A 27744-nucleotide genomic window follows, 5' to 3' on the forward strand; every position below is an offset into this window, starting at 1 on the left:
TTTCAATAAATAAATAAATCTTTAAAAAAAAAAAGTAACAATGAAAGTAAAACCAAACACATGAGAAGCAGCAGCACCAGTCATTCACACTCCAGGAGTCCAAAACTTAATCACAATGAATAAAACTTCCAAAAAAAATACAGTATAACAGAGTCAGTGTTATGGGCAGAAAGTTAAGCCACTACTTGTGATACATCCCATATCTCTGCTATCAAGAGTGCTTTTTGGAGTCTTAGCTGCTTTGTTTCAGATCCAGCTCCTAGATAATATAATGCATCTGGGAAGGTAGTAGAAGATGGCCCAAGTAACTGGGCTCCTGTCATCCAAGTGGGAGAACCAGATGGAGTTCCAGGCTCCTGGCGCTAGCCTTGACCAGCCCTGGCCTTTGTAGCCATTTGGGGAGTGAACCAGTGATTAAAAGGTCTTTCTCTCTCCCTTCTCCCCCTCTCTCTCTTTCAAATAAATCTTTAAAGTATTTCATTTTTCATCTACAAAAGATAAGAATTTCTTCTTAACAATACTTTACATTTAAAGTAGTGGGAATGGCTCTATTTACACACATTCAGTTGATATAGACTTTCATAATGTTGAAAATAAAACACTAAGGGCCTGCGCTGTGGCGTAGCAGGTAAGGCTACCGCCTGCAGTGCTGGCATCCAATATGGGCACCAGTTCGAGTCTTGGCTGCTCCACTTCTGATCCAGCTCTCTGCTATGGCCTGGGAAATCAGTAGAAGATGGCCCAGATCCTTGGGCCCCTGCATCCACGTGGGAGACCCAGAAGAAGCTCCTGGCTCCTGGCTTTGGATCAGCACAGCTCCAACCACTGCAGCCAGTTGGGAGAGTGAACCAGTGGATGGAAGACCTCTCTCTCTCTCTCTCTCTCTGCCTCTCCTTCTCTCTGTGTGTAACTCTTTCAAATAAATAAATAAATAAATAAATAAATATATTTTTTAAAAAAGAAAAAACTAGAAAACTAGGAATTTATGTGATTTTTCACTGCCCTCTTTTTCTATAGTTTCTCTTCTCATATATGGCCAGAGAGGGCATTTTAAATGGCTGATCAGAAAGAAGGGAGTGTCTGTCCCCAAACTGAAATCAACAGCTCCTAACAGCAAGACAAAAGGTGTTGTGGCACAGTGGGTTAAGCCTCTGCTTAGAATGCCAATATATTATGTCAGAGTCCTGGTTCGAGCCCCAGCTTCTTCACTTATGATCCAGCTTTCTGCTAATGTGTGTGGATTCAGTTCCTAGCTTCTACCTCTGGCTTGATCTGGCCTTGCCTGGGCATTTGGGGATGTGGGGAGTGACAGTGGTTGGAAGATCTCTGTCACTCTGCCTTTAAAATAACTAAGTAAATAAATAAATTTTTAAGAAAAAAAAAAAACAGAGCAAGACAAGTGGTACAAGATAAAAAAGGTTGTTCGCACAGAAGTGAGGGAAGAAAGATGTTGTTTCACTGGTCCCTTAGCAACTCTTAGCCAAGAATGCAACAAAATGATTATCTAGCAAGTCTGATTAGCTTTCCAAATGTTTACAACTCTAAAATTGTTTCATTTAAATTAGTACCAAATTTCAATTATGAATTATCTTTACAGTAAGTTGCATCCTGCAAGGTATAATTAAGCTACTGCAACTATGGAGATTTAACTATGATTCTGACAAATACAAGTATTAAAATACATAAAAATGAGCCAGTATGTTCTATAGCATTAATCAACTATTATAAAATTAAGCCATTGATTTTGGCTGTTTCCCAAAATCCAGTCTGCCCTGAAAGCATTTGATTCTCACTATTTGCTGTAGTTATGTTCTATAAAATTGCAGTGGATGCTGAGTTGGCAAATTCGAAATCATAATTCCTAAGGGAAATACAGATTTCGTTCATGCCAGTCTATTATTCTCATCAACCAATCAACACATAACTCCTTTTATGTGTACTTCTATTTAAAGACATTTTACTTAGTATGCATTGCTGATTTACTGATATTGAACTTATGGTAAAACACTTTAAGTCAAGGCTGAATGAAGCTTATCAAACATGTATTTTTCTCTACCAGGCATATCAGTCTTCTTGTGCTTAGAAATGCTACCATGTGGGGCTGGCACTGTGGCTCAGTGGGTTAGTGCCCTGGCCTGAAGCGCCGGCAGCCCATATGGGTGCCGGTTCTAGTCCCAGCTGCTCCTCTTCCAAGCCAGCTCTCTGCTATGGCCTGGGGAAGCAGTGGAAGATGGCTCAAGTCCTTAAGCCCAGCACCCACGTGGCAGACCTGGAAGAAGCTCCTGGCTCCTGGCTTCAGATCGGCACAGCTCCGGCCATTGCAGCCAACTGGGGAGTGAACCATCGGATGGAAGACCTCTCTCTCTCTCTGCCTCTCCTCTCTGTGTAACTCTTTCAAATAAATGTCTTTAAAAAAAAAAAAAGAAAGAAAGAAATGCTACTGTGCTTGGGGGTCATCTTTGATAGTAAAATCATAAAAAAAAGACAAAAACATAACAAATTTGGCATAAAACAAACTTTTTGTTTACAGTATGACAGCTGACACAATTAGGCAAAATGCTGCCTTGTTCAACCTCAATTGATTCATAAGACTCAGATGATCTCAAAAGCATCTGGAATACTGACTTGGAGATTACAAATAAATTTTATTAAGTAGGTGAATTCACAAGTACACAATTGGCAAACAATGAGGGTCAACTGCTAAGAATCTTCTGTGTTAGCTATGATTAGTTTAAAAATTAGTTTGAGGGGCCAGCATTGTGGTATAGGTGGGTTAAGCCACCATCTGTGATGCTGGCATACCATATGAGTACTGGTTTGTGTCCCAGCTTTTTGGCTTCCAATCCAGCTTCCTGCTTTTGTGCCTGGGAAGGCAGTCAGATGGCCCAAGTACTTGGGCCCCTGCCACTCACATGGGAGACCAGGATGGTGTTCAGACTCTTAGGGTTGGCCTGGAACAGCCCTAGCCATTGAAACCATTCAGGGAATGAATCGGCAGATAAAAGTTCTCACTCTCTGTAACTCTGCCTTTCAAATAAACAAATCTTTAAAAAAATTATTTCAAGCCATATTAAGTATATAGGCACCAAAGGTAATACTGTTGAAGTGACATTTGCTTTGTATATGACAGCTGTGTTTTGTGTGTAGATATATTCCTCTTTACCCACATGAGGAGCCCTTCTTCACCTGGCTTCTTTTGCTTTGCGACTCAGTCTCTGGTTGGCTTCCAGTTAACTCAGGCTTAGATCAGGTCCCTTGATCTTTTAAGCTCCACACTTTTGCTCATATCCAACTCTATCATTTGTCACCCTACATAAAGTGTGTGTTTTCTCATGCCTTCCTCAGTGGGTTTTAGCTTCCCTGAGGAATCCTGATTTATAATTGTTCTTCTACAACTAATGGAACAAAGCCTTTATAATACACTGATGGTCAATAAACATTTACTGAGTGAATGAACTGAAGAGCTAAGTAACTATAAGCACCAAAACTATGATACAATATAAACAAACTGGTAAACTTAAGCAGTAGAATCATTACAATTTGTCAAACAGCCAAATGTGGGAATTAGGATTTCAGATTATCCGTATTTAAACTAAACAAAGGTGTCCATAGCTGTGTTACTAATAAAGCTATAGAATATTTGAGGAGGGCAATTAAGCTGGTGCTTGGAAAGCCCGCACATCATATCCAAGTGGCTGGGTTGGAGTCCTGGTTGGTTCTGTTCTGTTCCTTCTTCCTGCTAATGTGCACCCTGGGAGGCAGCTAGCGATGGCTCAAGTACTTGAATCCCTGCCACCTACATGAGAGACCAAGAATGAATTCCTGCCTCCTGGCTTTGGCTTAGCCTAGCCATGATTGTTGCTGACATTTGGGGAGTGAACCAGCAGATGGGACATCTGTCTCTGCCTTTCAAAAAAAAAAAAAAAAAAAGGAAAATGTCCCTTTTATCCTTTTATTCTAGTTGAGGGTAGGGAAGGGGAGGAGAGATGTAACTAAAAAAATATATATTTTAAAATGTTATATAAAATATCTTATGTGGTAACAGAAGAAAAAAATAAAAGATGAAAGAGAAATAATAGGATTAACATTTTAGATGGGGTGGCTAGAAATGCCTTCATAGAAAACATGGTATTTGTACTACAACCTGAATCATGGAAAGCCACATACATGGTAGACTGTAGGAGGTATCAAACATAAAAACCGGCCGGCACCGTGGCTCAATAGGCTAATCCTCCGCCTGCGGTGCCGGCACACCAGGTTCTAGTCCTGGTTGGGACGCTGGATTCTGTCCTGGTTGCCCCTCTTCCAGGCCAGCTCTCTGCTGTGGCCCAGGAGTGCAGTGGAGGATGGCCCAAGTACTTGGGCCCTGCACCCGTGTGGGAGACCAGAAGCACCTGGCTCGCGCTGGCCGCAGCGGCCACTGGAGGAAGAACCAACAGTAAAGGAAGATCTTTCTCTCTGTCTCTCTTTCTGTCCACTCTGTCAAAAAACAAACAAACAAACAAACAAACAAACAAAAAAACTAGAAGTGAGAATGCCAGGCATTTTTCAGGAACTGCAAGGTGGCTAGTGTGGCTATCAGAATGATGGTAGGAAGATAATGAAGGGTTGAGATAATCAGAATAATAACACGTGGGGCCAGCACTGTGGCACAGCAGGTTAATGCCCCAGCCTGAAGAGCCGGCATCCCATACAGGCACCAGTTCGAGTCCTGGCTACTCCACTTCTGATGCAGCTCTCTGCTATGGCCTGGGAAAGCAGTAGAGGATGGCCCAAGTCCTTGAGCCCCTGCACCCACATGGAGACCCGGAAGAAGCTCTTGGCTCCTGGTTTTGGCTCAGCTCAGCTCTGGCCATCGCGGTCATTTAGGGAGTGAACCAGTGCTTGGAAGACCTCTCTAACTCTATCTGGCTCTACCTATTTCTGTAACTTTTTCAAATAAAATAAATCTTTAAAAAAAACCACATGGACACATGTAGAAGGCAGTTGGATATGACACTGGTATTCATGGCAATATAGATGAAAAATAAAAATTTGAGGAGTGGGTTATGTGGTACAGCAAGCTGCCACTTGGGAAATCTGATCCCACATTGGATTGCCTGGGATTGAGTCTTGCTTCCACTTCCAATCCAGCTCCCTGCTAATGTGCCTAGGAGGCAGCAGGTGATAACCTAGGTACTTGGGTCCCTGCTACCCATATGGGAGACCCAGATAAGAGTTCTTGGCTCCTAGCTTCCCCATGGCCCAGCCAATTGTTACAGGCATTTGGGGAGTGAACCAGTGGGTAGAAGATGTCACTTTTTCCCTGTTACTCTGCCTTTCCAATAAAATGTCTAAAAAGATAAAAACTTAAGAACAGAGGTGATATTTAAAGCTATGAGACTAAAAGAAATTACTAGAGTGAATGTATTTTTTTTTAAAGCCCAAGGATTCAGTCTTAGGAGTCACAAAAGCAGTAGTTACAATAACTATTACTAGGAAAGCACCCTAGGAGATGAATGTTATTCAAAAGCAAGTGTGATATTTGCTAGAGTAAGTTTATGACTCAACTCTGATCATAATCAACTCTGATTATTAGGTGAGGCCAGGGATGAGGGGAATGTTGATACAATAAACTTTCTTCTTCCACTTAACAATAACAATTGCTTTACACTTGGAACTATGGCAACCACTATCCAGTCATCAGGGGATCTAACACAAGGTGAGGATGTCAGAGGACAAAGATTTTTTAAAAATGGGTATCCCAGCCGGCACCACGGCTCAATAGGTTAATCCTCCACCTGTGGCGCCGGCACACCAGGTTCTAGTCCCGGTTGATCCTCTTCCAGTCCAGTTCTCTGCTATGGCCCGGGAGTGCAGTGGGGGATGGCTCAAGTGCTTGGGCCCTGCACCCACAAGTGAGACCAGGAGAAATGCCTGGCTCCGGACTACAGATCAGCGCAGTGCGCCAGCCGTAGCACGCTGGCCGCAGCAGCCATTGGGGGTGAACCAATGGAAAAAAGAAGATTTTTCTCTCTCTCTCTCTGTCCACTCTGCCTGTCAAAAAAAAAAAAAAAAAAAAAAGGGTATCCCTTAAAATAGCTGAACTGCCAAATCAATGGGCTTAGAGGCTCTGACTCTGGATTTCTGTTAGGTTTTTAAATAATTTAATAATAGTTTTCATTAATTGTAATAAACAATATTGGACATACTCACCTCATTTAATTTTCATAACAATGTTTAGGATTCCAAAGAACAAAGAGATTCAAAAAAAAGTTAAATAACTTGGCAGGATCTCTTACACAGCAAATGGTGAATTGATTCTTATGAGACTTCAAAATCCAACTGAAATGATTAGGAGTCATGGATTAAAAGAGTAGGCACAATGAAAAAATAAAGGGGAGCAAAAGTTGAAAATTACTGGAGGGGCCGACACTGTGGCACAGTGGGTTAAAGCCCTGGCCTGAAGCACTGGCATCCCATACGGGCACTGGTTTGTATCCTGGATGCTCCTCTTCCAATCCAGCTCTTTGCTATGGCCTGGGATAGCAGTAGAAGATGGCCCAAATTCTTGGGCCCTGCATCTGCGTGGGAGACCTGGAAGAAGCTCCTGGCTCCTGGCTTCGGATCAGCGCAGCTCCAGCCGTTGTGGCCATCTGGGGAGTGAACCAGCAGATGGAAGACCTCTCTCTGTGTCTCTACCTCTCTCTGTAACTCTTTCAAATAAATAAAATAAATCTTTAAAAAAAATTACTAGAAGCATCTGACAAACGAATAAAGCCAGGAAGTAAAAGTCTGAAAGTGAAATGTGTTCAGATGGAGAACATTAGTAAACAAACTGACAAGAATTTTTGAGAGAGTATCAGAGTTGCAGATTTTTTTTTATCAGATTAATTAATTGGACTGACAGAGGGAGAGAGGAAAGGACAAAGACTTCATCTGCTGGCTCACTTCCCAAATGGCTGCAATGACCAGGGATAGTGCAGGCCAAAGCCAGGAGCCAGGACCTCTATCTGGGTCTCCGAGGTGGGTAGCAGAGGCCCAAGCACTTGGGCCACCTTCTGCTGCTTTCCCAGGCAGGTGTATTAGCAGAGAGCTGGACTGAAAGCATAGCAGCCTGGACCCAAATCGTGCTCTGATATGGGAGGCTGGTGTTTCAAGTGGAAGCTTAGCCCACTGCACAAGATCAGCCCATGTCGAAAATTTCTACATTTGAGTTGCCTGCAAGATGCAAACTGTGGCCCTGAGTAGAAAGGGAATTCCACTTTGAGTGGGATCAATATCAATTTAGTAACATTTACTAATAAGTATTCAATGGCATATACTATTTTATGCATTTGGGATGCAGTGCTAAGATAAAGTAGAGCTATGAAACTCACACTTTAGTGCAAAGAACAGAAAAGTAAACAACTAGAACTTTGGTATGTGAAATTTTGAGCCAGCAGTCAGGAGCACTCAGTGGTTTATAAGTTGAGATGAAGTTCCCCGCTTGTGGTATGGCCAAAAACTTGAGGCCTTTATTCTTGGCAACAAAAGGACACGACTCAAAATGACAATTAGGATAACAACATTTATGAGATTATTTCAAATAATTCAATGGAAACTAGAAAAAATGGCTTAATAAATGAATGAACTATCTGACCATTAAGCTTCTCTCATTCTGGCTTTTCAATCCTTTACTTAAAAGTCTGTTATTAATTCAACAGATACAAATAGCTGTCTGAAAGCAAATAGGGAGTACCTGCCAAGTGATTTGTTATTTCATTCAACATTTGCTGATTAGTATTTACTATTATAGCTATAGCACTTGGAACATTGCTCAATACTTTTATTGAATATATGAAGAGATTAATAAGCATCTACTAGGCACCAGGCATTATATTAATCTCAAAGGAAAAAAAAGATAGCTCCTGCCCGAAAGAGTTTATCATTTAAAGACTCCAACTAAAAAAAAAAAAGAAAAACAACTCTTGATATTTTTTATAAAGTACATAGTTAAGAAGCAAGGTTATTGCCGGTGCCATGGCTCACTAGGCTAATCCTCCACCTTGCGGCGCCAGCACACCGGGTTCTAGTCCTGGTCGGGGTGCTGGATTCTTTTTTTTTTTTTTTTCTTTACAGGAAGAGTGGACAGTGAGAGAGAGAGAGAGACAAAGAGAAAGGTCTTCCTTTGCCGTTGGTTCACCCTCCAATGGCCTCCGCGGCTGGCGCGCTGCAGCCGGCGCACTGCGCTGATCCCAAGGCAGGAGCCAGGTGCTTCTCCTGGTCTCCCATGGGGTGCAGGACCCAAGCACTTGGGCCATCCTCCACTGCACTCCCTGGCCACAGCAGAGAGCTGGCCTGGAAGAAGGGCAACCGGGACAGAATCCGGCGCCCCGACCGGGACTAGAACCCGGTGTGCCGGCACCACAAGGCGGAGGATTAGCCTAGTGAGCTGTTGCGCCAGCTGGGGTGCTGGATTCTGTCCCGGTTGCCCCTCTTCCAGGCTAGCTCTCCGCTGTGGCCAGGGAGTGCAGTGGAGGATGGCCCAAGTGCTTGGACCGGCCATTGGAGGGTGAACCAATGGCAAAGGAAGACATTTCTCTCTGTCTCTCTCTCTCACTGTCCACTCTGCCTGCCAAAAAAAAAAAAAAAAAAAAAAAAAAAAAAAGAAGCAAGGTTATTAAGAATATAAAATCGGTGGGGCTGGCACCACGGCTCACTTGGTTAATCCTCCACCTGCGGCGCCGGCATCCCATATGGGCGCCGGGTTCTGGTCCTAGTTGCTCCTCTTTCAGTCCAGCTCTCTGTGGTGGCCCAGGAAAGCAGTAGAGGATGGCCCAAGTGCTTGGGCGCCTGCACCCACATCAGAGACCAGGAAGAAGAACCTGGCTCCTGGCTTCGGATCGATGTAGCTCTGGCCGTGGCAGCCATTTAGGGGGTGAACCAATGGGAGACCTTTTTCTCTGCCCCTCTCTCTCTCTCTCTAACCTGTCAAATAAAACAAAAAAAAAAAGAATATAAAATTGGAGGCCAGTGTTTGGTGCAGTGGCTAGGCCACTTGGGATGTCTGCATCCCATACTAGAGTGCCTGGGTTCCAGTCCCAGCCGCTCTTCCAATTTCAGCTTCCTGCTGCTGTGCACCCTGGGAGGCAGTATGTGGTGGCTCAGGGACACAGGTCCATTCTACTTACATAAGATACTAGGATTGAGTTCTGGGATCCTGGTTTCGACATGGCTGTCCTGTCTGTTGTGGGCTTCTGGGAAATGAACCAGCAGATGGAAGATCTTTGTCTCTTTCTCTTTCAAACAGAATAAAAACTTTAAAATAAATGCTATATGAAAAATAGAAAAAAAAGGATAACCTAAATGTAGTGTTTGTCCTAGATAAAAATTTGCTTTAAAATTTCACATGCTTTAAGAAAAAAATACTGTCCTATCTTGAAAAAGTAGCATTGTATTATTAGTTGCTATAATTACACAACCTGGCACAATGATTCTGATAACTCACAGAATAACAACTATAGATGCCTTTTCTTAAAAAAGGGGGGGGGGCAATTGTGGCATAGCAGGTTAAGCCACTGCCTGCAACACTGGCATCCCATGTAGATGACAGTTTGAGTCCTGGATGCACCACTTCCAATCCAGTTCCCTGCTCTTGTGTGTGGGAAAAGCAACAGAAGATGGCCCAAGTATTTGGGCCCTTGCTACCCATGTTGGAGATGCATTAGACACTCCTGGCTCCTGGCTGGCCCAACCTTGGCTATTTACACCCATCTGGGGAGTGAACCAAAGGATAGATGATCTCTTTCTCTCCCTCACTCCGTGTGTAACTCTGACTTTCACATAAACAAATCTTTTTTAAAAAATTCCTTTTTCTTTTCAAGGATACATTCTTTCAAATAAATTTTAAAATATGAAGTGAGAATATTAATTAATATGTAGCAACGTAAGAACAAATAGCACCAGAAGGCAAATTCCAAAGAGATCACTGCTCTAAATAGAAACACGGAAATGTCAGAACAGAGAAGCAAAGTTTCACTACAGAATTACAACAAGATTGTTATTCTAAGTGATCACTATGTCTCATACCCACCATATTCAGTTAAGGACTTCACTGGTATGGATTCTCAATCTGCTAATAATCTATTTCCAAAAGGAAATGTTGTTGATATATCCTGATTATAAAAACCAAGACAGTTTTGATTCTGCAGATTCCTTTTCCCCTTGTACTTAAGCAGAAAACCTCCATCTGAAATTAACTGAAACACTGTTTTTTTCATAAAAAGTTATTTCATGATATAAAAACATTGGATTAAGAATCTAGTCTTGGGGGCAGTGCTGTGGTGCAGCGGGTTTAATGCCCTGACCTCAAGCTTCAGCATTCCATATGGGCGCCTGGCTGCTCCACTTCCAATCCAGCTCTGCTATGGCCTGGGAAAGCGGTAAAAGATGGCCCAAGTCCTTGGGTCCCTGCACCTGCATGGAAGACCCGGAAGAAGCTCCTGGCTCCTGGCTCCAGATTGGTGCAGCTCTGGCCATTGCGGCCAACTGGGGAGTGAACCATCAGATAGAAGAACTCTCTCTCTGCCTCTCCTCTCTCTGTGTAACTCTTTCAAATAAATAAATCGTTAAAATAAAAAAAAAAGTCTAGTCTTGGGGCTAGCACTGCATCTGCCTGCAGCGCCATCATCCCATATGGGCACCATTTCAAGTTCCCATCCAGCTCCCCTGCTGATGGCCTGGGAAAGCAGTAGAAGATGGCCCAAGTGCTTGGGCCCCTGCACCCGTATAGGAGACCCAGAAGAAGCTCCTGGCTCCTGGCTCCAGATGGGCTCGGCTCCAGCCATTGTGGCCACTTGGGGAATGACCAGGGGATGGAAGACCTCTCTCTCTGCTCTCCTTTTCTCTGTTAACTGTTTCTCTCAAGTAAATAAAAAAATCTTTTTTTTTATTGAGTTTTGGTTCTGCAATTAATCTTGTAACTTTGTATAAGGCACTCAAGTAATCTGGGTCAGTTTCCTCCACAATAAAATGAAAGAAACAGATTAGATGATCTTCAAAGTCTTTCCAAGTCTGATATTCTAAGAAATGTTTGAGTAAAGCTACTCCTTCAGTGTCATCTGGCTTAAAAGGCCCCAATGCTCAAAACCACACATTCAACAATTTATGGAGCTCTGTAGGAAAACGGTAAGTAGAAAATACTTTAAAATCAATTTGGTATTTATTAAACTTTTACCAACATAAAAGCATTAAACCATATTTGGCAAATGAAAGGGTAATACCCAGGATTTGAACAGCTCTCTTTTTATACAGAGGGGGAAAAACAAAGGGTAAGATCTCTGTACTTGAAAATTTACTATAATCTACCTGGGGAAACAAAATTTAAGGCAGACTTAGAGACAGAGAGACCTTCTATCTGCTGGTTCTCTCTCTAAATGACCATATTGGCCAGGATTCCACCAAGCCAAAGGCAGGATTCAGGAACTCCATGCTGGTCTCCCAGACGGTAGTAGGGGCCCAAGCACTTGGGCCATCTTGTGCTACTTTCTCAGGCATATTAGCAGGGAGCTGATTGAAAGTGGACCAGCTTGGACTGGCATAGTGCTTATATGGTGATGCCTGTATTGCAAGCAGTAGCTTAACCTATTATGCCACAATGCTGGCCCCAAAAAGGGAAGTTTTTAAACTTTCATGAGCATGAGGAATCAAGCATAATGCTTGATTAAAAAAGGGGGGAGAGGAGAGGATTCAGCCTTCCCAACACATGCTCCAGTAGGTCAAGGTGGCAGATATATCTGTACATATCTGCATTTCTAAAAAGCACACCAACTGGGGACTGGGGGAGTAAACCAGCAGATGGGACACCTATTTCTGTGTGTGTGTGTTTGTCTGAGACCTGCCTTTCAAATAAATGTTTTTGCTTTTTTTTTTTTTTTTCAAACTACAGAATAAAATGAAGGGTCTGACACTGTGATGTAGCAGGTAAAGCCACCACCTGCAATGCCGGCATCCCTTATGGAAGCCAGTTCCTGTCCCAGCTACTCCAATTCTGATCAAGACCCTGTTAATGGTCTGGGAAAAGCAGTAGAAAATGGTCTAAGTGTTTGGGCCACTGCCATCCACACCAAAGACCAGGATGAAGTTCCCAGCACAGGTCGTTGTGACAATCTGAGGAGTGAAGCAGAGGATGGGTAATCTCTTGTCTCTTCCTCTGTAATTCTCTCAAAATAAATAAATAAATCTTTAAAATAAATAAAAAGCTCCCTAGATGATGCTTGTAGTCCTTGGTTAATGTGGGGAGCAACTCGGACTAGACTAAATTACTGGAATTAAGACTTATTCTGTGCATCTGCTCTCCCACAATATGGCGCTGGGAGAGGAGTAAACAACTTTTACACAGCTGCCTCCAGTTCGACCAATAACCTGGAGGAGCTGATCCTGCTCCTGATTGGAGGAGAGCAGCGTACTTGGTGTGTGGGTAGCAGAGTTAGGATTGGTGGAAGAGAACTATAAAGCAGGAGAGAGACAACATGCACGAGGAACATCTAAGGGGAACACCTGAGGAACATCTGAGCAGCCCCCGAGAGAGCCGGCCGGCGGTGTGCCGCTCCCCCACGGAAGTGGGGAAAGTGGCAGGGGGGCCCGCCCCTCCACGGAGGTGGAGGGACGGCAGCCAACCCGGGAAGAACCAGCAGCAAACCCGGGAAGGGCCGAGCAAACAAAAGAACAGCGCAGGGTCCTGTATCATTCCTCCGCGAAGAGGGGGAGCGACAGTTAAGAAACAGTGCCATGAAGGGCTGACACTGTGGCATAGTAGGCTAAGCCTCTACTGTGGCGCTGGCATCCCATATGGGTGCTAGCTCTAGTCCAGATTGCTCCACTTCCCATCCAGCTCTCTTCTTATGACCTGGGAAAGCAGTGGAAGATGGACCAAGTACTTGGAACCCTGAAGCCACGTGGAAGACCCAAAAGATGCTCCTGGGTCATGATCGGCCCAGTTCCAGATGTTGCAGTCATTTGGAGTGAAGCAGCGGATGGCACACCCTTCTCTCTCAACTCTCTCTCCATCTGTAACTCTACCTCTCAAATAAATAAAATCTTAAAAAACAACTGCTGGCCAGCGCCGCGGCTCAATAGGCTAATCCTCCGCCTGCAGGCGCTGGCACACCAGGTTTTAGTCCTGGTCGGGGCGCCGGATTCTGTCCTGGTTGCCCCTCTTCCAGTACAGCTCTCTGCTGTGGCCCAGGAGTGCAGTGGAGGATGGCCCAAGTGCTTGGGCCCTGCACCCCATGGGAGACCAGGAGAAGCACCTGGCTCCTGCCATTGGATCAGCGCAGCGCGCCAGCCGCGGCGGCCATTGGAGGGTGAACCAATGGCAAAGGAAGACCTTTCTCTCTGTCACTCTCTCTTTCTGTCCACTCTGCCTGGCAAAAAAAAAAAAAAACAAAAAAAAAAAACAAAAAACAAAAAACTGCTGTGTGGCCTAAGGAAAAGTAGATAAGGTTCTAATAAAAGATAGTTTGGCACAATAACAAATTTATTTGAGTTTGAGTAGCCAGTGATTCAAATTGATTCAAGAATCGGGCAGCTCCAAACTCAAGGTGGTTTTTCAGTGCTAAAGGGGAGGAGGAGGAAGGCTTTCATAGCATAAATACAGAAACAAGGCAAAGAAAATACCTCATTGATTAAGGTGGAGCAGAAGCCTTATTTGGATCATTCTAGTAGAAAGTTCTTAGAGGTTAGCTGTAAGTTTCTGACTGGTTTAGGTTGGCTTGTGCAGGTCTAATGGTCTGACCTAAAAACTCTTGATATGCTTGTTCAGCAGATGTGCTATTTTGTAGAGGAGTCTAATATATGAATAATCATAGTCACTGTGTGGTAATAAAGGGGGAATTAATGAACCCTATTATTGCCTTGAAATAGGATTCCAACTTAGTGGACTACAAATACTTAAACTCTTCAACAATGCAATTGAAAAATTGCAGTAATCATCATCAAAAAACATAGTCATCCCTTGGTATCACTATCAGCAGGGTGTTGATTCCAGGACTCCCTGATGAAATAAAAACCCACAAATACTCAAGCTTCCATATAAAATGGTATAGTATTTGCAGATAACCTATGCATATCCTTCCATCTACCTTAAAGCATTTCTAAATTACTTATAATACATAACACAAGGTTAATGGCATGTAAAGATGTTATACTATACTGTTTAAGGGATGACAAGCAAAAAAGCTTGTACATGTTCAATACAGATGCAACTTTCTCCCCAAATATTTTCAATCTGTGGTTGGCTGAATCCATGGATGCAAAACCCAGATATAAAGGGCCAGCTATATTACATACACATACACACACACACACACGTCCATACATACTTGTACATATATATACATTATCAAAAGCTTGATATCTCTCCCAAGTGCCAAATCAAAATAATAAGGACAAGGTTTGAGGGTAGAGACAGTTTAACCTATCAATATATGAGGGCTGCTGCTTGTGGTAACACACATACACCATTAAGTACTATACTCCTTTGTGACGCATATTACTAACTCATCCAATGTAACAGTAAAAAAAAAAACGTTTACATCATGTGATAACACGAGGGTTCTTCAACAGTCTAAAGTTACATGTATTTGTTAACAACTTGGTTCTTTAAAATGCAAAGATTTGCTGCTTCCATTCATAACTTACTCTGAAATAGAATTCTAGAAACTGAGAAGGGAGAGCTTGTTAACAGTCATTACAACCAATTGAATACCTAATGATCAAATATCCTAACATCCTGCACCATCATTGCTTTCCTCCTCATATCTAATAGTCATCTGTTCTAACTACCCTGGGGAAAAAAAGACCTGATTTAAACAACAGAATATAGCATCAAGTTGTCAGGAGGTAGGTGATGAGTAGAAGATGGGGCAGGAAGACTGTAATTTTGCCATTCTAAAATACCTGTTCAAAACTTCATAATGGGCTATTTTTCTTCATCTGCAATGTCATTATTCACATATATTTAATAAGTCCAACAGTGAAAAGTTACACTAAGAATAGTTGTGACACAGCAGGTTAAGCCTCCACCTACAATGCCAGTATCCCAGGTGAGCACTGGTTCCAGCGTCCCAACAGCTTCACTACTGATTAACAGATCACCTGGGAATGTAGCAGAGATGGCTTAAATGCTTTGGCCCCTGCACTCACATGGGAGACCCAGACGGAGTTCCAGGTTCCCAGCTTCAGCCTGGCCCAGCCTGCCGTTGTGGCCATTTGGGAAGTCAATCAGCAGATGGAAGATTCTCTCTCCCTCTGTAACTCTGCCTTTGGTAACCAATAAATCAGAAAGTAAAAGAATCTTGCCAGTACATTTGATAGTCCAACATATAATAAATTTATTAATCTTTCATCCCATTATTCGGCAAAGCTAAATGCTTCCAGCTAGATCTCTATAATCTCCAGATCACTGACTTTTGCTTCATCCTAAGGATAAGGGATACCTTACCAGAAAGTAATTATTTTTTACTATTAAAGGAACTGTTGATTTTTTAGGCTATTGCCAGAGATAATAACTGATTCCAAAATTGCTGTTGTAACAATGTGACAATAGGGGCTGGCGCTGTGGTGCAGCGGGTTAAAGCCCCAGTCTGTAGTGCTGGCATCCCATATAAGCACTGGTTCTAGTCCTGGCTTCTCCTCTTCTGACCCAGCTCTCTGCTATGGGAAAGCAGTAGAAGATGGCCCAACTCCTTGGGACCCTGCAGCCGTGTGAAAGACCTGGAAGAAGCTCCTTGCTCCTGGCTTCAGATAGCTCAGTTCTGACCGTTGCAGTCATTTGGAGAGTGAACCGGTGGAATGGAAGACCTCCCTCTCTCTGGCTCTACCTCTTGGTAACTCCTCTTTCAAAATAAATAACTCTTAAAAAAAGTGACAATAAAATGTAATTAGTGAGATATTGAGATATCTTTAAGAATACATGAATTTTATATCATTAGCTATCATACATCCACTTCCAAGATTTATATTGTAATGAGGAATAAACTTACTTAAGAAAAAGTCTGGGAGCCAGCACTGTGGCATAGTAGGTTAAGCCTCTGCTTATGGTGCTGATAGCCCATATGGGCAGCCAGTTCCTGTTCGGGTTGCTCCTCTTCCGATCTAGCTCTCTGCTAATGGCCTGGGAAGGCAGTGGAAGATGGCCCAAGTACTTGGGCCTCTGAACCCTGAACCCATGTGGGAGACCTGGCTCCTGGCTCTGGATGGGCCCACCTCTGGCCTTTGCAGTCATTTGGGGAGTGAACCAGTGGATGCAAGATCTCTGTCTCTGTAACTTTCAAATAAATAAATAAATCTTAAAAAAAAAAAATTAAGGGCCAGTGCTATGGCACAAGTGCGTTAAAGTCCCAGCCTGCAGTGCAAGCATCCAGTATGGGAGCTGGTTTGAGTCCCAGGTGCTGGAGTTCCTATGCAACTCCCTGCTAATGTGCCTGGGAAAGCAGGGGAGTATGGCCCAAGTCCTTGGCCCCTGCACCCATGTGGGAGATCCAGAAGAAGCTCCTAGCTCCTGACTTCAGATTGGCTCAGTTCTGGCCATTGTGGCCATTTGGGAAGTGAACCAGCAGGTGGAAGACCTCTTGTTCTTTCAAATAAATAAAGTTTTAAAAAAGATTTGAACATTAACTGTTTAATTTTAAAATTTACTTAAGTGGGGGCCAGCGCTGTGGCACCATGGGCTAGAGCCCTGGCTTGAAGTGCCAGCATCCCATATGGGCGCCGGTTCTAGTTCCAGCTTCTCTTCCAATCCAGCTCTCTGCTATGGCCTGGAAGATGGCCCAAGTCCTTGGGCCCCTGCACCCACATGGGAAATCCAGAGGAAGCCCCGGCTGTTGCGGCCATCTGGAGAGTGAACCAGCAGATGGAAGACCTCTGTCTGTCTCTACCTCTAACTCTGTCTCTCTAACTCTGTCTTTCAAATAAATAAAATGTCTTAAAAATTTTACATAAGTGGATCTTCCTCTGTTAATCAGGAAGTACCATAGCATAGGTATCTCATTAGAGGAAGGCAAATGGGTTATATTCATTGTGTACATAAGAAATCTAAGGAACAGACTAAGCCACTTGCCCAAACTCAGAAAACCAAATGCAGAAGCAATTTTTGCAGTATCTATTCATTCAACAAATACCTAGAGCATCAAGACTATGTGCTAGGAACTTGTCAATGGGGGAGACACACTCTGTCAGAATGGAAGAGAGACAGAGAAAGAAAAAAAAAAAAAACAACCAACCACATAGAGTCTATGATAATTTCAGTCAAATGCTATAAAGAAAACACGGTAGTGGGCAGAGACTGAAGAACAGCTCGAGTACAGAGATCAGAACAATCTAAGTATCATCTGAAGTAGGCCTGAATGAAAAGAGACCATGCATGCTGAAGGTCTGTAACCAAATCCTAGGCAGAGAAAAAAGCAGCACAAAGTCAAACAGGCAGGAAAGATCCTGGAGAGCAAGGTGGCAAATACCTGGAGTGGAAAGTAAGGAGCCCTCACACCACTCTAGCAGACAGACTTTAAATACAATCAGTAACATATCTGAGATGATTTCATTCATGATTTTAAAAAATCAAGCTTCTACAAGAGGGAAAGACTGTAAAATAATCAGGTATCCTTTAGCTTAAAATATTGATAATGGTCTATTCCTTGAAGATAATTTTTGGATTGGATACATGCTCATTACTTTTGAAACCTTATATGTGTAATATATAATTTTCTGAAAAAAATTCCCTAATTTTTTTGTTTATTTGAAAGAATGAGAGAGAGAGATGGAAATACGGAAAGAGATCTTCCATCCACTGATTCACTCCCCAGTTGGCCACACCCATGTGGGTACAGAGGCACAAGGACCTGGACCATCCTCCACTGCTTTCCCAGGCGCGTTGGCAGGAAGCTGGATTGAAGTGGAGCAGCTGGGACTCGAACCGGCACTCATATGGGATGCTGGTGCTGCACATGGTGGCTTAATCTACTATGCCACAGTGCCAGCGCCAAACTTCCTAACTTTTAAAAAAGGGTAGAGGTAAGAATGGAAGCAGAGAAACCAACTAGAATTCTGAATGAGGTGACAGTAATTTGGACTAGAGTGGAAGTGAAAAGGAACTGAGAATATACATTTGCATTATGGTCAATAGGGCCTCCCTGAGATGGATTAACAGAAAGCAATGGGAATCAAGGCTAATGATGAAGGGTGATTTCGTTCCCAAAGGCATATACAGATACATATATAATTTTTTTGAGAGGTGCAGCGAGAGAGGAAGCTCCCATCCACAAGTTCACTCCAAATGCCTGCAAAGATGCAAGAGAACTCAATCCAAGTCTTGTACATGGGTAGCAGGGATCCAGCTGCTTCAGCCACTGCCTCCCAAGCTCTGCCTTAGCAGGAAAGTGGAATCTGGAGAGTGTGAATTCAAACTCAAGCACTCTCTAGAAACACAGGCATCCTAATAGATGTCTTAACTGCTAAGAAAAACACCTGCCCCCTACATGCACAATTTCTGAAGACATTTTTGGTTGTTAAGAATTGGTGGGTAAGAGGGAAGAGCTACTGGCACCTATGGATGGAGGTCAAGGATGTTGTTAAACATACTATAATGCACAGTAGTATCACACACACACACACACAAAAAAAATCTGATCCCAAATGGTCAGTAATCCTGAGACCAAGAAATCCTGTTCCAGCAGCCAGAGTAGTGGCACAATGGGCTCCTGTCTCTTGCAACACAGCTACCTCATATTGGATAGATGGCTCATGTTCCTGCTGCTCCATTTCTGATCCAGTTCCCTGCTATGAACCTTGGAAAATAGCAGAAGATGGCCCAAGTACTTGAGGAGTGAACAAAGCTGATAGAAAATGTCTTTCTCTGCCTCTCCCTCTGTCATTCCGCCTTTCAATAAATCTTTACTGAAAGGCAAAGTGCCAAGGAGAGAGCGGGAGAGACCTTTCATTCGCTGGTCTACTCCCCAAATGGCCCCAACGGCGTGGGCTGGGCCATTCTGAAACCAGGAGCCAGGAACTTCATCTGGATTTCCCACAGGGGTGCAAGGGCCCAAGCCCTCGGGCCATCTTCCCGCTCTTCCGAGACACATTAGCAGGGAGCTGGATCAGAAGTAGAGCAGCCAGGATTCAAGCTTGTGCTCACAAATTAAACTGTGGTATATGTAAGGTCTGTTCGTTTTGGGAGCATATTATCTAACTTCAGTAAAATCATATTAGTAAGGTCTGATTAGCACGTTTAATTAATAAAAGAAAAATCAGTAACTGGTTAATAAGACATTTATTGGGCAACTTTCTCAAAATAGAACTGAAAAACTCCTATTTAGTAATACCATCCAACACTGCTTTTGTTTTCTTATACACTGCCATGATTAAATTTATAGTCCAATACACTCACTGGCTTTCCAAACACATACAAATTCCACTAACATTTAAAGCATGCCTATGAACACTCAAAAGTATAACAGAAAGTTGGCTAAAGGAAAATGATGATCCACTTGCATCTTCGTGTATATAAAACCGTTTAGTGTTGACTTATTTTGCACCTAGAGAAAGTAGGCCTATTAATTTTGGGTTATCAAGAAGAATGTGGTACACATTTCTCTCAATTACTCTAAAACCTGCAACAAGAAAAGTATCTTTGTAGACTTAATTCACAGAAAACAAAAATGCCACAGATGGTAGTTTTTTAAAACTCTTTTTATCTAAATGGCAAGATCCTTGGGGAAAAACTCACTGGGCTACATTGAGACTTCTAACGCACACTGATTCGTGCAACTATTACTAACGTCGGAAATTACACGTCACGATATACCCAAGGTAGATCTAAAGAAACGTCTGAAATGACTCGGTAACTACAGTAACAGGAAATACCCAAAAATTATCTTGTCCTGGATAATTTAGAACATTACCTTACACATGAGTACCCACGGTTACAGCTGTGAAAAAGTACTTCTTAAAGCCAATTTCGGCAAAGAAATTGATGCTGTTCTTAATTAGAAGAATTAAACCTGGCCGCCGACACAGAATATTAAGTACGAGGTCTGCCTAACACTGAATCTTAGGAACGTTTTTAAAAGAAAGAAAGGGGCAGTCATACTGTCCCGGCCTGATAATACTACCTTAAACAAAAGCTTGAAAAACAGATCGAGAACTAACAGGCCTCCAGCCTGAATTCATGCCAGCGTGCGAAGAACTGAACTATGTGAGCGTCAGAAGTAAAATCCAGGGGCACTTTACTACCCTGAAAATCTCGCCGGGTTCCCACTAGGCCGAGGCGGACGTTTTCGAGAGCATCGCCGCGCGGCGTCCCGGGTGCACTTCTCCCAGGCGACCCCCGCGCCGCGGCACTCTCGTGACACTGTTGCGTCGGTGCCACGCACGTTGGCGTCACTCCTTTCTCCTTGGCTACTCAGAGTGACTCTCAGCGGCCAATCTTCCACACTACCTCCCTAAGGCGGCGACCAGTAAGAAACCACTACCAGTTTTTCAAGACTGCCGCAACTCGAGCCCAACCGCCATCGCCACCCGTCCCACCTACCACCCAACCTCCCCGCGAGAACGCGCGGAAAGAGGCAGTGCCAAGATAAATCCCATTCTCGCGCGACACCGGAAACTCAAATCTCGCGACATCTTTGCCTTTTCCTTTTCAGCCCCACCCCGGCATTTGCGCGTTGCTTCGGAAACATCGCGAGATTTCCTTCTTTCTATCCCCGCCCCTCTACTGCACGATGGTCGCGCAAGAATGTGATAGAGACTCGACGGCCGCCATTTTCTTTCTTTCTTAGCAGTTGGTTGAGAGGTCTTCAAAGAAGCGGCAGCGGCTACTATAGTGTAGCCATGGCGGACTATTCAACGGTGCCTCCACCCTCTTCTGGCTCGGCTGGTGGCGGTGGTGGGGGCGGCGGTGGTGGAGGAGTTAACGATGCTTTCAAAGATGCGCTGCAGAGAGCCCGGCAGGTAAGTCTGGACCGCGCGGCGGGATCCGCAAGCTTATGGTAATTTTGCCGTCGGCTGAGTAGGCCGCTACCTATTCGCGACGAGAGGAAGAGGAAAGAGGTGCCCTTCCGGGCTGAAAGGCGAGGAGGCTCACGTTTCGCCGCGTAGGGTATACTGATAAGCGATTCGAACGTGGTTTTGTGTTCTCGGTTTCTAGGCTGCCAGGAACCCCAGCGCGTGTTACCCGAAGATGGCCTTAAGTGTTTTCCCGCAATGGTTCGGCCCTCGGGCTTCTCCAAGGGGTTAACTGAGCCTCCCCTTTTCCTTAGAACGAACACCCTCTGTGTGGGAGAGAGCGCTTGTAGTTTTTCACAATAGTAGGGAAGGTTCTGGTAACAGGCTTGGGGGAGGACTAAGGTCTGACTGCAGGAGCTGTGGGAAGGAGGGATCTGCGTGCTCTCTGCCGTCTGTACAGCTTTCCCTCGCAGCTGAGGAAGCTTTCGGTGCCGATCGCCTTCTCAGCTACAGGGAAGAGACTTAGGGGAGCAGCCGTCCTCTGGGCGGGATTTGTGTGTCAGTCTGTTCTACCAGTCATTCCCCTGTATTTCTCAAAATGGCCTCGGGCCCATTAGACCCGAGGTTTCAGTTTGAATCTGCCTCTCTGTTCAGAGTCGTAAACTGACCAGACCTCTTTGTATTACGTAGGTGCATACATTTGCCCTGAAGGCACTTCTTTCCCAGATGCAAGCTGTTTCAAAAAAGAAAGCACATGTATCTCAGGAACATTAAAGATTTCTCAGTTTGAACTTAACCTTTTTAGACAACCTCCTAATATATTCATAATTTAAAATTATCAAATACTGATGTGGACTTAAAATGTAAGCCAAAGAATCCTGTTAATGACACTTCTCATATCGTCCTAGGTGCTAGACGTTGTAAAGTGAGGGGTAATTAGAAACCAGTTTTGTGATAGGTTTTGATTATATCACTTCACTTCGTTAACTTTTCATCCTCCAGTACGATGAAAAGGATTCATTGAGTCAAAATCAAATTGAAATGTGAGCACATTTTGAAAATGCACCTTTACTTCTTTATAATTAAAATTTTTCGGGATGTTAACAGGTCGTCATTAATACTACTGCTTTATTTAAAAAGACAAAGCCAGTTAACATGCTGAGAATAGCAATTGGAAACATTTATGTAACTGTGACAGAAATTCTTGTGAATGGATTTTGCTACATGGGGTTGGAAGACCCAAGTTCTTTTATTCAACCAGCATATTAAAAGAAATTTGAGCATTAGATACTGGGAAATTATTAAGTGAGTAAATTGGTTTCCTGCTTTCTAGGAAGCCATGTTATAGTCAAGGAACTAACACAAATCAACAGAATTACCTGCAGAATGCTTTGATTAATGAGAGAAGAATACACAAATTTGGGACACTTAATTCATCTGCTTTTTGTAGGAACCTCTTCAGCATGTCTGCAAGTCGAGCACTGTACAGGACACTGTACAGGGAAGGAATTCCTGACTGCTTAAGAAAAGGGGGTGATACTTGAACAAGGCAGTAAAGAATGAGTGGGAGTGTGGCCGGTAGAGAGACGCAGCAGCTTGTGTGGGATGTGCAGACTTGGGGAATGACAAGAATACAAGAGTGAAGTCACTGAAGTATAGTATGGAGAGTGGAGGGCATGGCAGTGCAGAATGAAGTGAGGAAACTTGTAGATAGATCAAAGTACCAAAAGAGCTTGGGTGGCTATGGGTTAATTTAAATTTTGATTTCATTATTGGAATGAGCTATAATTGCCTTTTTAAAAGACTTTAAAATAGAAAAACTCGAACTGGAATTTCTCATTTAAGTGCCAAGAGATTAGCTATCTTTGCTGTAATGATTTAAATGTTTGTTGCAGAATTGGGGTTTCTTTTTTCTGCCAAAGGCCATTGGGATATTTACAACATGTGCAGGTCATACAAAATTATCAACTTAAAAATTAGCCTGGTATAGATTTATTGATTTTCGATTCCCTCCTGCAATTGCCTTATTGGGGTCAGACCAAATGATTTTTGCTGTCTATATTGCTATGACTGGATGTTCCCCACCCCTACTCTACAGAATGCGTTTTAAATCTGACATTCCCAAGTTTAGCTTTTGAGTGGAATTACACACTAAATATCTGAGTGTGAGGTTCAGCTGCTTCTCTGGATATATAGGGGTGAAATGTCAGGAAGAGTATTTGGATTGAAAGAACAAGATGGATTAATGTCTGATCCATTTCTTCCTTATAGAGGATATTATTTCTCAAATCCCTATTTAACCTTTTTTTTTTTTTTAAGATTGATTTATTTATTTGAAAGGCAGAGTTACGGGGGAGGAGGGGAGACAGATCTTCCATCCACTAGTTGACTTCCCAAATGGCCACAATGGCTGGATATTATAAATGAATATTGGTTATAAATATCTGAAACCAGGAGCTTATTCTGGATCTCCCACATGGGTGCAGGGGCTCGGGTACTTGAGTCATCTTCCCCTACTTTTCCCGGGTTCATTAACAGGCAGTTGGATCTGAAGTGGAGCAGCCAAGACTTGAACCAGTACCCATATGGGATGCTGACAGCACAGGCAGTGACTTTACCCAATATACTGCAGCACCAGCCCCCACCTTGTTTCTCTTTTCTTTTCTTTTCTTTCTTTCTTTTTTTTTTTTTTTTTTTTTAAACAGGGTACCGTGTTTTTTGGAGGAAAGAAGTATCAGAGCAGCTCCTTGACCCCAGAGAGCTTCAGGAGTTATACCAGTTGGGGGATGCTATTAACATTTTTAGCTGGACAACTCTTTGTAGGACAGCTGGACAAGTGATAGGATCACTGATCCCTACTTAGTAAATGCCAGTCATATTTATTCTAGCCGACTATTGCCATCTAGTAATCTAATTGTCCAGTCTTTCCTACGGAATCCCAATAGCTTTAGCTTGTTTTTATAGCACTTAAAGGTAATTATAGCACAAGTTGGGAGTTTCCAACCGTACAGTTTAAAAGTTTATTTTTGTGTATATCAAGGTGTAACTACAGAGATTAAGATTAGGATTCTTTGATTGGGTCTTTGTCAGTCTGAAACACCAGAAAGTTTCAATGTACTTAACTGTTTTTTTCTTTTCCTTGAGATTATAATATAAAGGTAAACCCTCAGCCCTGTCCCTCATGGGCAGCTATTAAATTAGTCCTTAAAGTACTGTTATTCTTGAAATCTGTTTCTTAATTGTAAAAACAGTTCAGGCTGCATTTTCCAGCTAAAATGAAAATATAAAGTTGAGCTTTTTTTTTTTTTTAAATTATCAATCTTGTCATTGGAAAGTGGCATTTCAGAATGAATCATTTTCAAACATTTCCTGCCTTGTAGCAAAGCTTGATTATGATGATAATTAATTAAATCATAGAATGGTAATGGTTATAGTGTCCAACATACCTCTTCACATTTCTGGTATATGCAGACTGACTCCATCAGGACCTTGCCCATGTAGATATTCAGTGTTACTGAGTTTAGGCAACAAATATGTTTCATTAATCAAAGTGATAATGTAATTTTGTCTTGAAAATAGTTCTTTGAAAGTTCATTACCTGAACACCTGCTATATAGCTAGGTCAGATCCTAGGGATACAGATTTCTGTTATCCCTGTATAACCCTTTGATTAACAGGCACTTTTTTTTTTAAGATTTATTTATTTATTTATTTGAAAAGCAGAGAGGCAGAGGCAGAGACAAAGAGAGAAGTCTTCCATCCGCTGGTTCACTCCCCAAATGGCCACAACAGCCGGAGCTATGCCAATCCAAAGCCAGGAGCCAGAGCTTCTTCCAGGCCTCCCACGTGGATAAAGAGGCCCAAGGACTTGAGCCATCTTCTACTGCTTTCCCAGGCCATAGCAGAGAGCTGGATCGAAAGTAGAACAGCCAGGACTCAAACCAGCACCTATATGGGATGCTAGCATTGCAGGCGGCAGCTTTACCTGCTATGCCACAGTGCTGGCCCCAACAGGCACTTTTTCCCCAAATGGAATGTTGTTTTGGACCCTACATTATAGTTATAGTAGTTGTATGTAAATGCTGATTTATTTGTAGCTGGCAATTTATTGAGGGCATATTAAGCTCTTGTTAATTTAATTCTCACAGCCATCCTACAAAACAGTAGTAAAAATTAGATGAGGTGCAGAATGCTTTGACAGGGACATAACGTTCTAGCCAGCTCTACAGCCAGATTCACAACTCTACCTCAAAACTTAAGGGAAACATGTTTAATGCACTGAAAATTAGTAAATAGGCATGTTTGGCATTTAGATAGTTTACTTAATAATCACAGAATTGCCTTTTTAAAGTATTTTTCTAAAATCGAATGGTATAACTTAAATATGCTTTCAACTCCAGAGTTACTGGATTTCAGGAATGATAGGTGAAGTTGAAAAATGCTAACAGTGAAAGCATGAAAAAAAAATACTGCTCATTCAAGAAGCAGAGCAAAATCAAAATGGGAAGCATAAGTTATGTTTGTAAATTAAAATCAAATGAAGTTGACCCTATTTAATGTATGTCTAATAAGAATTGGATATAGTTGGAGACTGAAATTTAGAAACTACTGCTTCTTAATTCTTTTTGGAATGATCTATATATTTTCTGTTTATCTTGGGAAATTAGTATTTTTAGTAAAAGCTGCTCTTTGATGTCTGCGTTATTTCTCAATTTTTGAGATGGTGTTGCTGGTTCTTTTGAGACAACCAAGGATCTTATTCATTTGAGTGGTTTTAGAACTATTTAGTGAATAAGGAAGTATAAATACGTATCCTTTTTCGGTGCAAAAGTTCCTTAGAGTTCAAACAGTGCTAATTTGCAAACTCAGCTTATTTATGAAAGCTGACTGCTGCCGCAGCTCACTAGGCTAATCCTCCGCCTGCGGTGCCAGCACCCCGGGTTCTAGTCCTGGTTGGGGCACCGGATTCTGTCCTGGTTGCTACTCTTCCAGTCCACCTCTCTGCTGTGGCCCGGGAAGGCAGTGGAGGATGGCCCAAGTGCTTGGGCGCCTGCACCTGCATGGGAGACCAGGAGGAGACACCTGGCTCCTGGCTTCGGATCAGCGCAGCACGCCGGCTGCAGCGGCCATTTGAGGGGTGAACCAGTGGAAAAGGAAGACCTTTCTCTCTGTCTCTCTCACTGTCTAACTCTGCCTGTCAGAAAAAAAAAAAGATACAGCCTAAACCATTTTTCCTTTCGGCAGTAACATTTTTTCTGGCCTGAAATACTACTGCTAACAATGTCTTGCAGTTTATTTAAGTTCCTAAGAGACACTCAAGTGCTGAGTACTTTAAGATTTAAGTGTGGAAAAGCAGTTTTCAGGAAAGAAATAAGATTTGATTAGTCACACAGAGACAGAAACAGGCTTTCAATTCAAAAGTGAAAGATGGTTAAGAAAGGTTAAACTGACCAAAGCTATACAAAGTCAGAAAAATCAGATTATGTTCCCCCCCCCTTTTTTTTTTAAGATTTTTTTTTTTTATTTGAAAGGCAGAATCAGAGAGAGAGAGAGAGAAATCTTCTGTCCTCTGGTTCACTTCCCAGTTGGCCACAATGGCCAGGGCTGGGCCAGGCCAGAAACCGGAGTCCAGAGTTTCTTCCATGTCTCTCACATAGCTGCAGGGGTCGAAGGACTTGGGCCATCTGCTGCTGCTTTCCCGGGCACGTTAGCAGAGAGAGCTGGATCGAAAGTAGGGCAACCTGGACTTGAACCAGCACACATATGGAAATGCCAGCATCACAGGCTGTGGCTTAACCTACTATGCCATATGCCACATACTGGCCCCTACCTTTGTTTTCATCAGACATTTTAATATTTGATTTTTTTTAAAAGTTTTATTGTATTTATTTGAAAGAGTTACAGAGAGGTAGAGACAGAGAGAGAGGTCTTCCATCAGCTGATTCACTCCCCAGATGGCCACAACGGCGCCCATATGGGATGCCGGCACTTCAGGCTAGGGCTTTTAACCTGCTGCGCCACAGTGCCGGCCTCTAATATTTGATTCTAATGTGCTTTGTGGCAGGTGTTTAAGTTTACCTGTGTGAAAAAGGGAAATTTTAGGATCTCTAGGAATTACATTTGGTATATGGGAACTGATACGTATTGAACTTAAGTGATCCATATGGAATGCGATGTATCACCCACTGGTTCACTCCCCAAAAGGCCACAACAGCCAGATCTGGTCCAGCCCAGTCAGGAGCCGGGAACTCCCACATGGATGGCAGGGCCCCAAGCATTTGAACTATCTTGCATTACCATCTCAGCCTCTTTAGTAGGAAGCCAGATCAGAAGCTGAGTAGCCAAGACTGGAACCTGCAGTCCTACGTGGGATGCCGATGTCACACACAGTAGCATAACCCACTATCCATAGCACTGGTCTCAAGACAATTTTTTATTTTTATTATTTTTAATATTTATTTTACTGGGGCCAGCACTTTGGCATAGTAGATTAAGCCTCCACCAGTGGTGCTGGCGTCCCATGTGGACGCCAGTTCTAGCCCCTGCTGCTAGATTTTCCAGTTCTCTTTTATGGCCTGGGATAGCAGTGGAGGGTAGCCTAAGTGCACCCAGAAGAAGCTCCTGGCTTCAGATCGGCCCAGCCCTGGTTGTGGCGGCCTTTTGGGGAGTGAGCTAGCAGCTGGAAGACCTCTCTCTGTCTCTCTCCCTCTGTCTATAGCTCTTGACTCTCAAATAAATAAATAAATCTTAAATATTTATTTTATTTATTTGAAGGAGAAAAAGATC

The 27744-nt window shown here is 43.0% G+C and overlaps 1 protein-coding gene and 1 long non-coding RNA gene across 72 annotated transcripts in view; one reads left to right on the plus strand and one right to left on the minus strand.

The window, feature by feature from the left end:
- Positions 1–20587, minus strand: part of DNAJB4 (DnaJ heat shock protein family (Hsp40) member B4) — a 43065-nt gene extending 22478 nt beyond the window's left edge. For 2 of the 23 annotated variants that reach the window (XR_007924017.2, XR_011390636.1), the window contains exon 1: positions 19917–20567. This is a non-coding gene — a long non-coding RNA (DnaJ heat shock protein family (Hsp40) member B4). Of the gene's footprint in view, positions 1–9152; positions 9294–19916 lie in introns of all 23 variants that reach the window. The other 21 variants (XR_011390642.1, XR_011390647.1, XR_011390641.1 and 18 more) reach the window with 19 other exon arrangements.
- The window catches only part of FUBP1 (far upstream element binding protein 1), a 37368-nt gene continuing 30111 nt past the window's right edge, over positions 20488–27744 (plus strand). For 24 of the 49 annotated variants that reach the window (XR_011390619.1, XR_011390625.1, XR_011390626.1 and 21 more), the window contains exon 1: positions 20682–20964. Coding sequence is in view for 27 of the 49 variants with exons in the window: in XM_070078206.1 (XP_069934307.1) it covers positions 20845–20964 (120 nt within the window). In the remaining 22 variants the exon portion in view is untranslated. Of the gene's footprint in view, positions 20965–27744 lie in introns of all 49 variants that reach the window. The other 25 variants (XR_011390616.1, XR_011390617.1, XR_011390618.1 and 22 more) reach the window with 3 other exon arrangements.

The sequence above is a fragment of the Oryctolagus cuniculus genome, chromosome 7, assembly GCF_964237555.1.
Source record: "Oryctolagus cuniculus chromosome 7, mOryCun1.1, whole genome shotgun sequence".
Lineage (NCBI taxonomy): Eukaryota > Metazoa > Chordata > Mammalia > Lagomorpha > Leporidae > Oryctolagus > Oryctolagus cuniculus.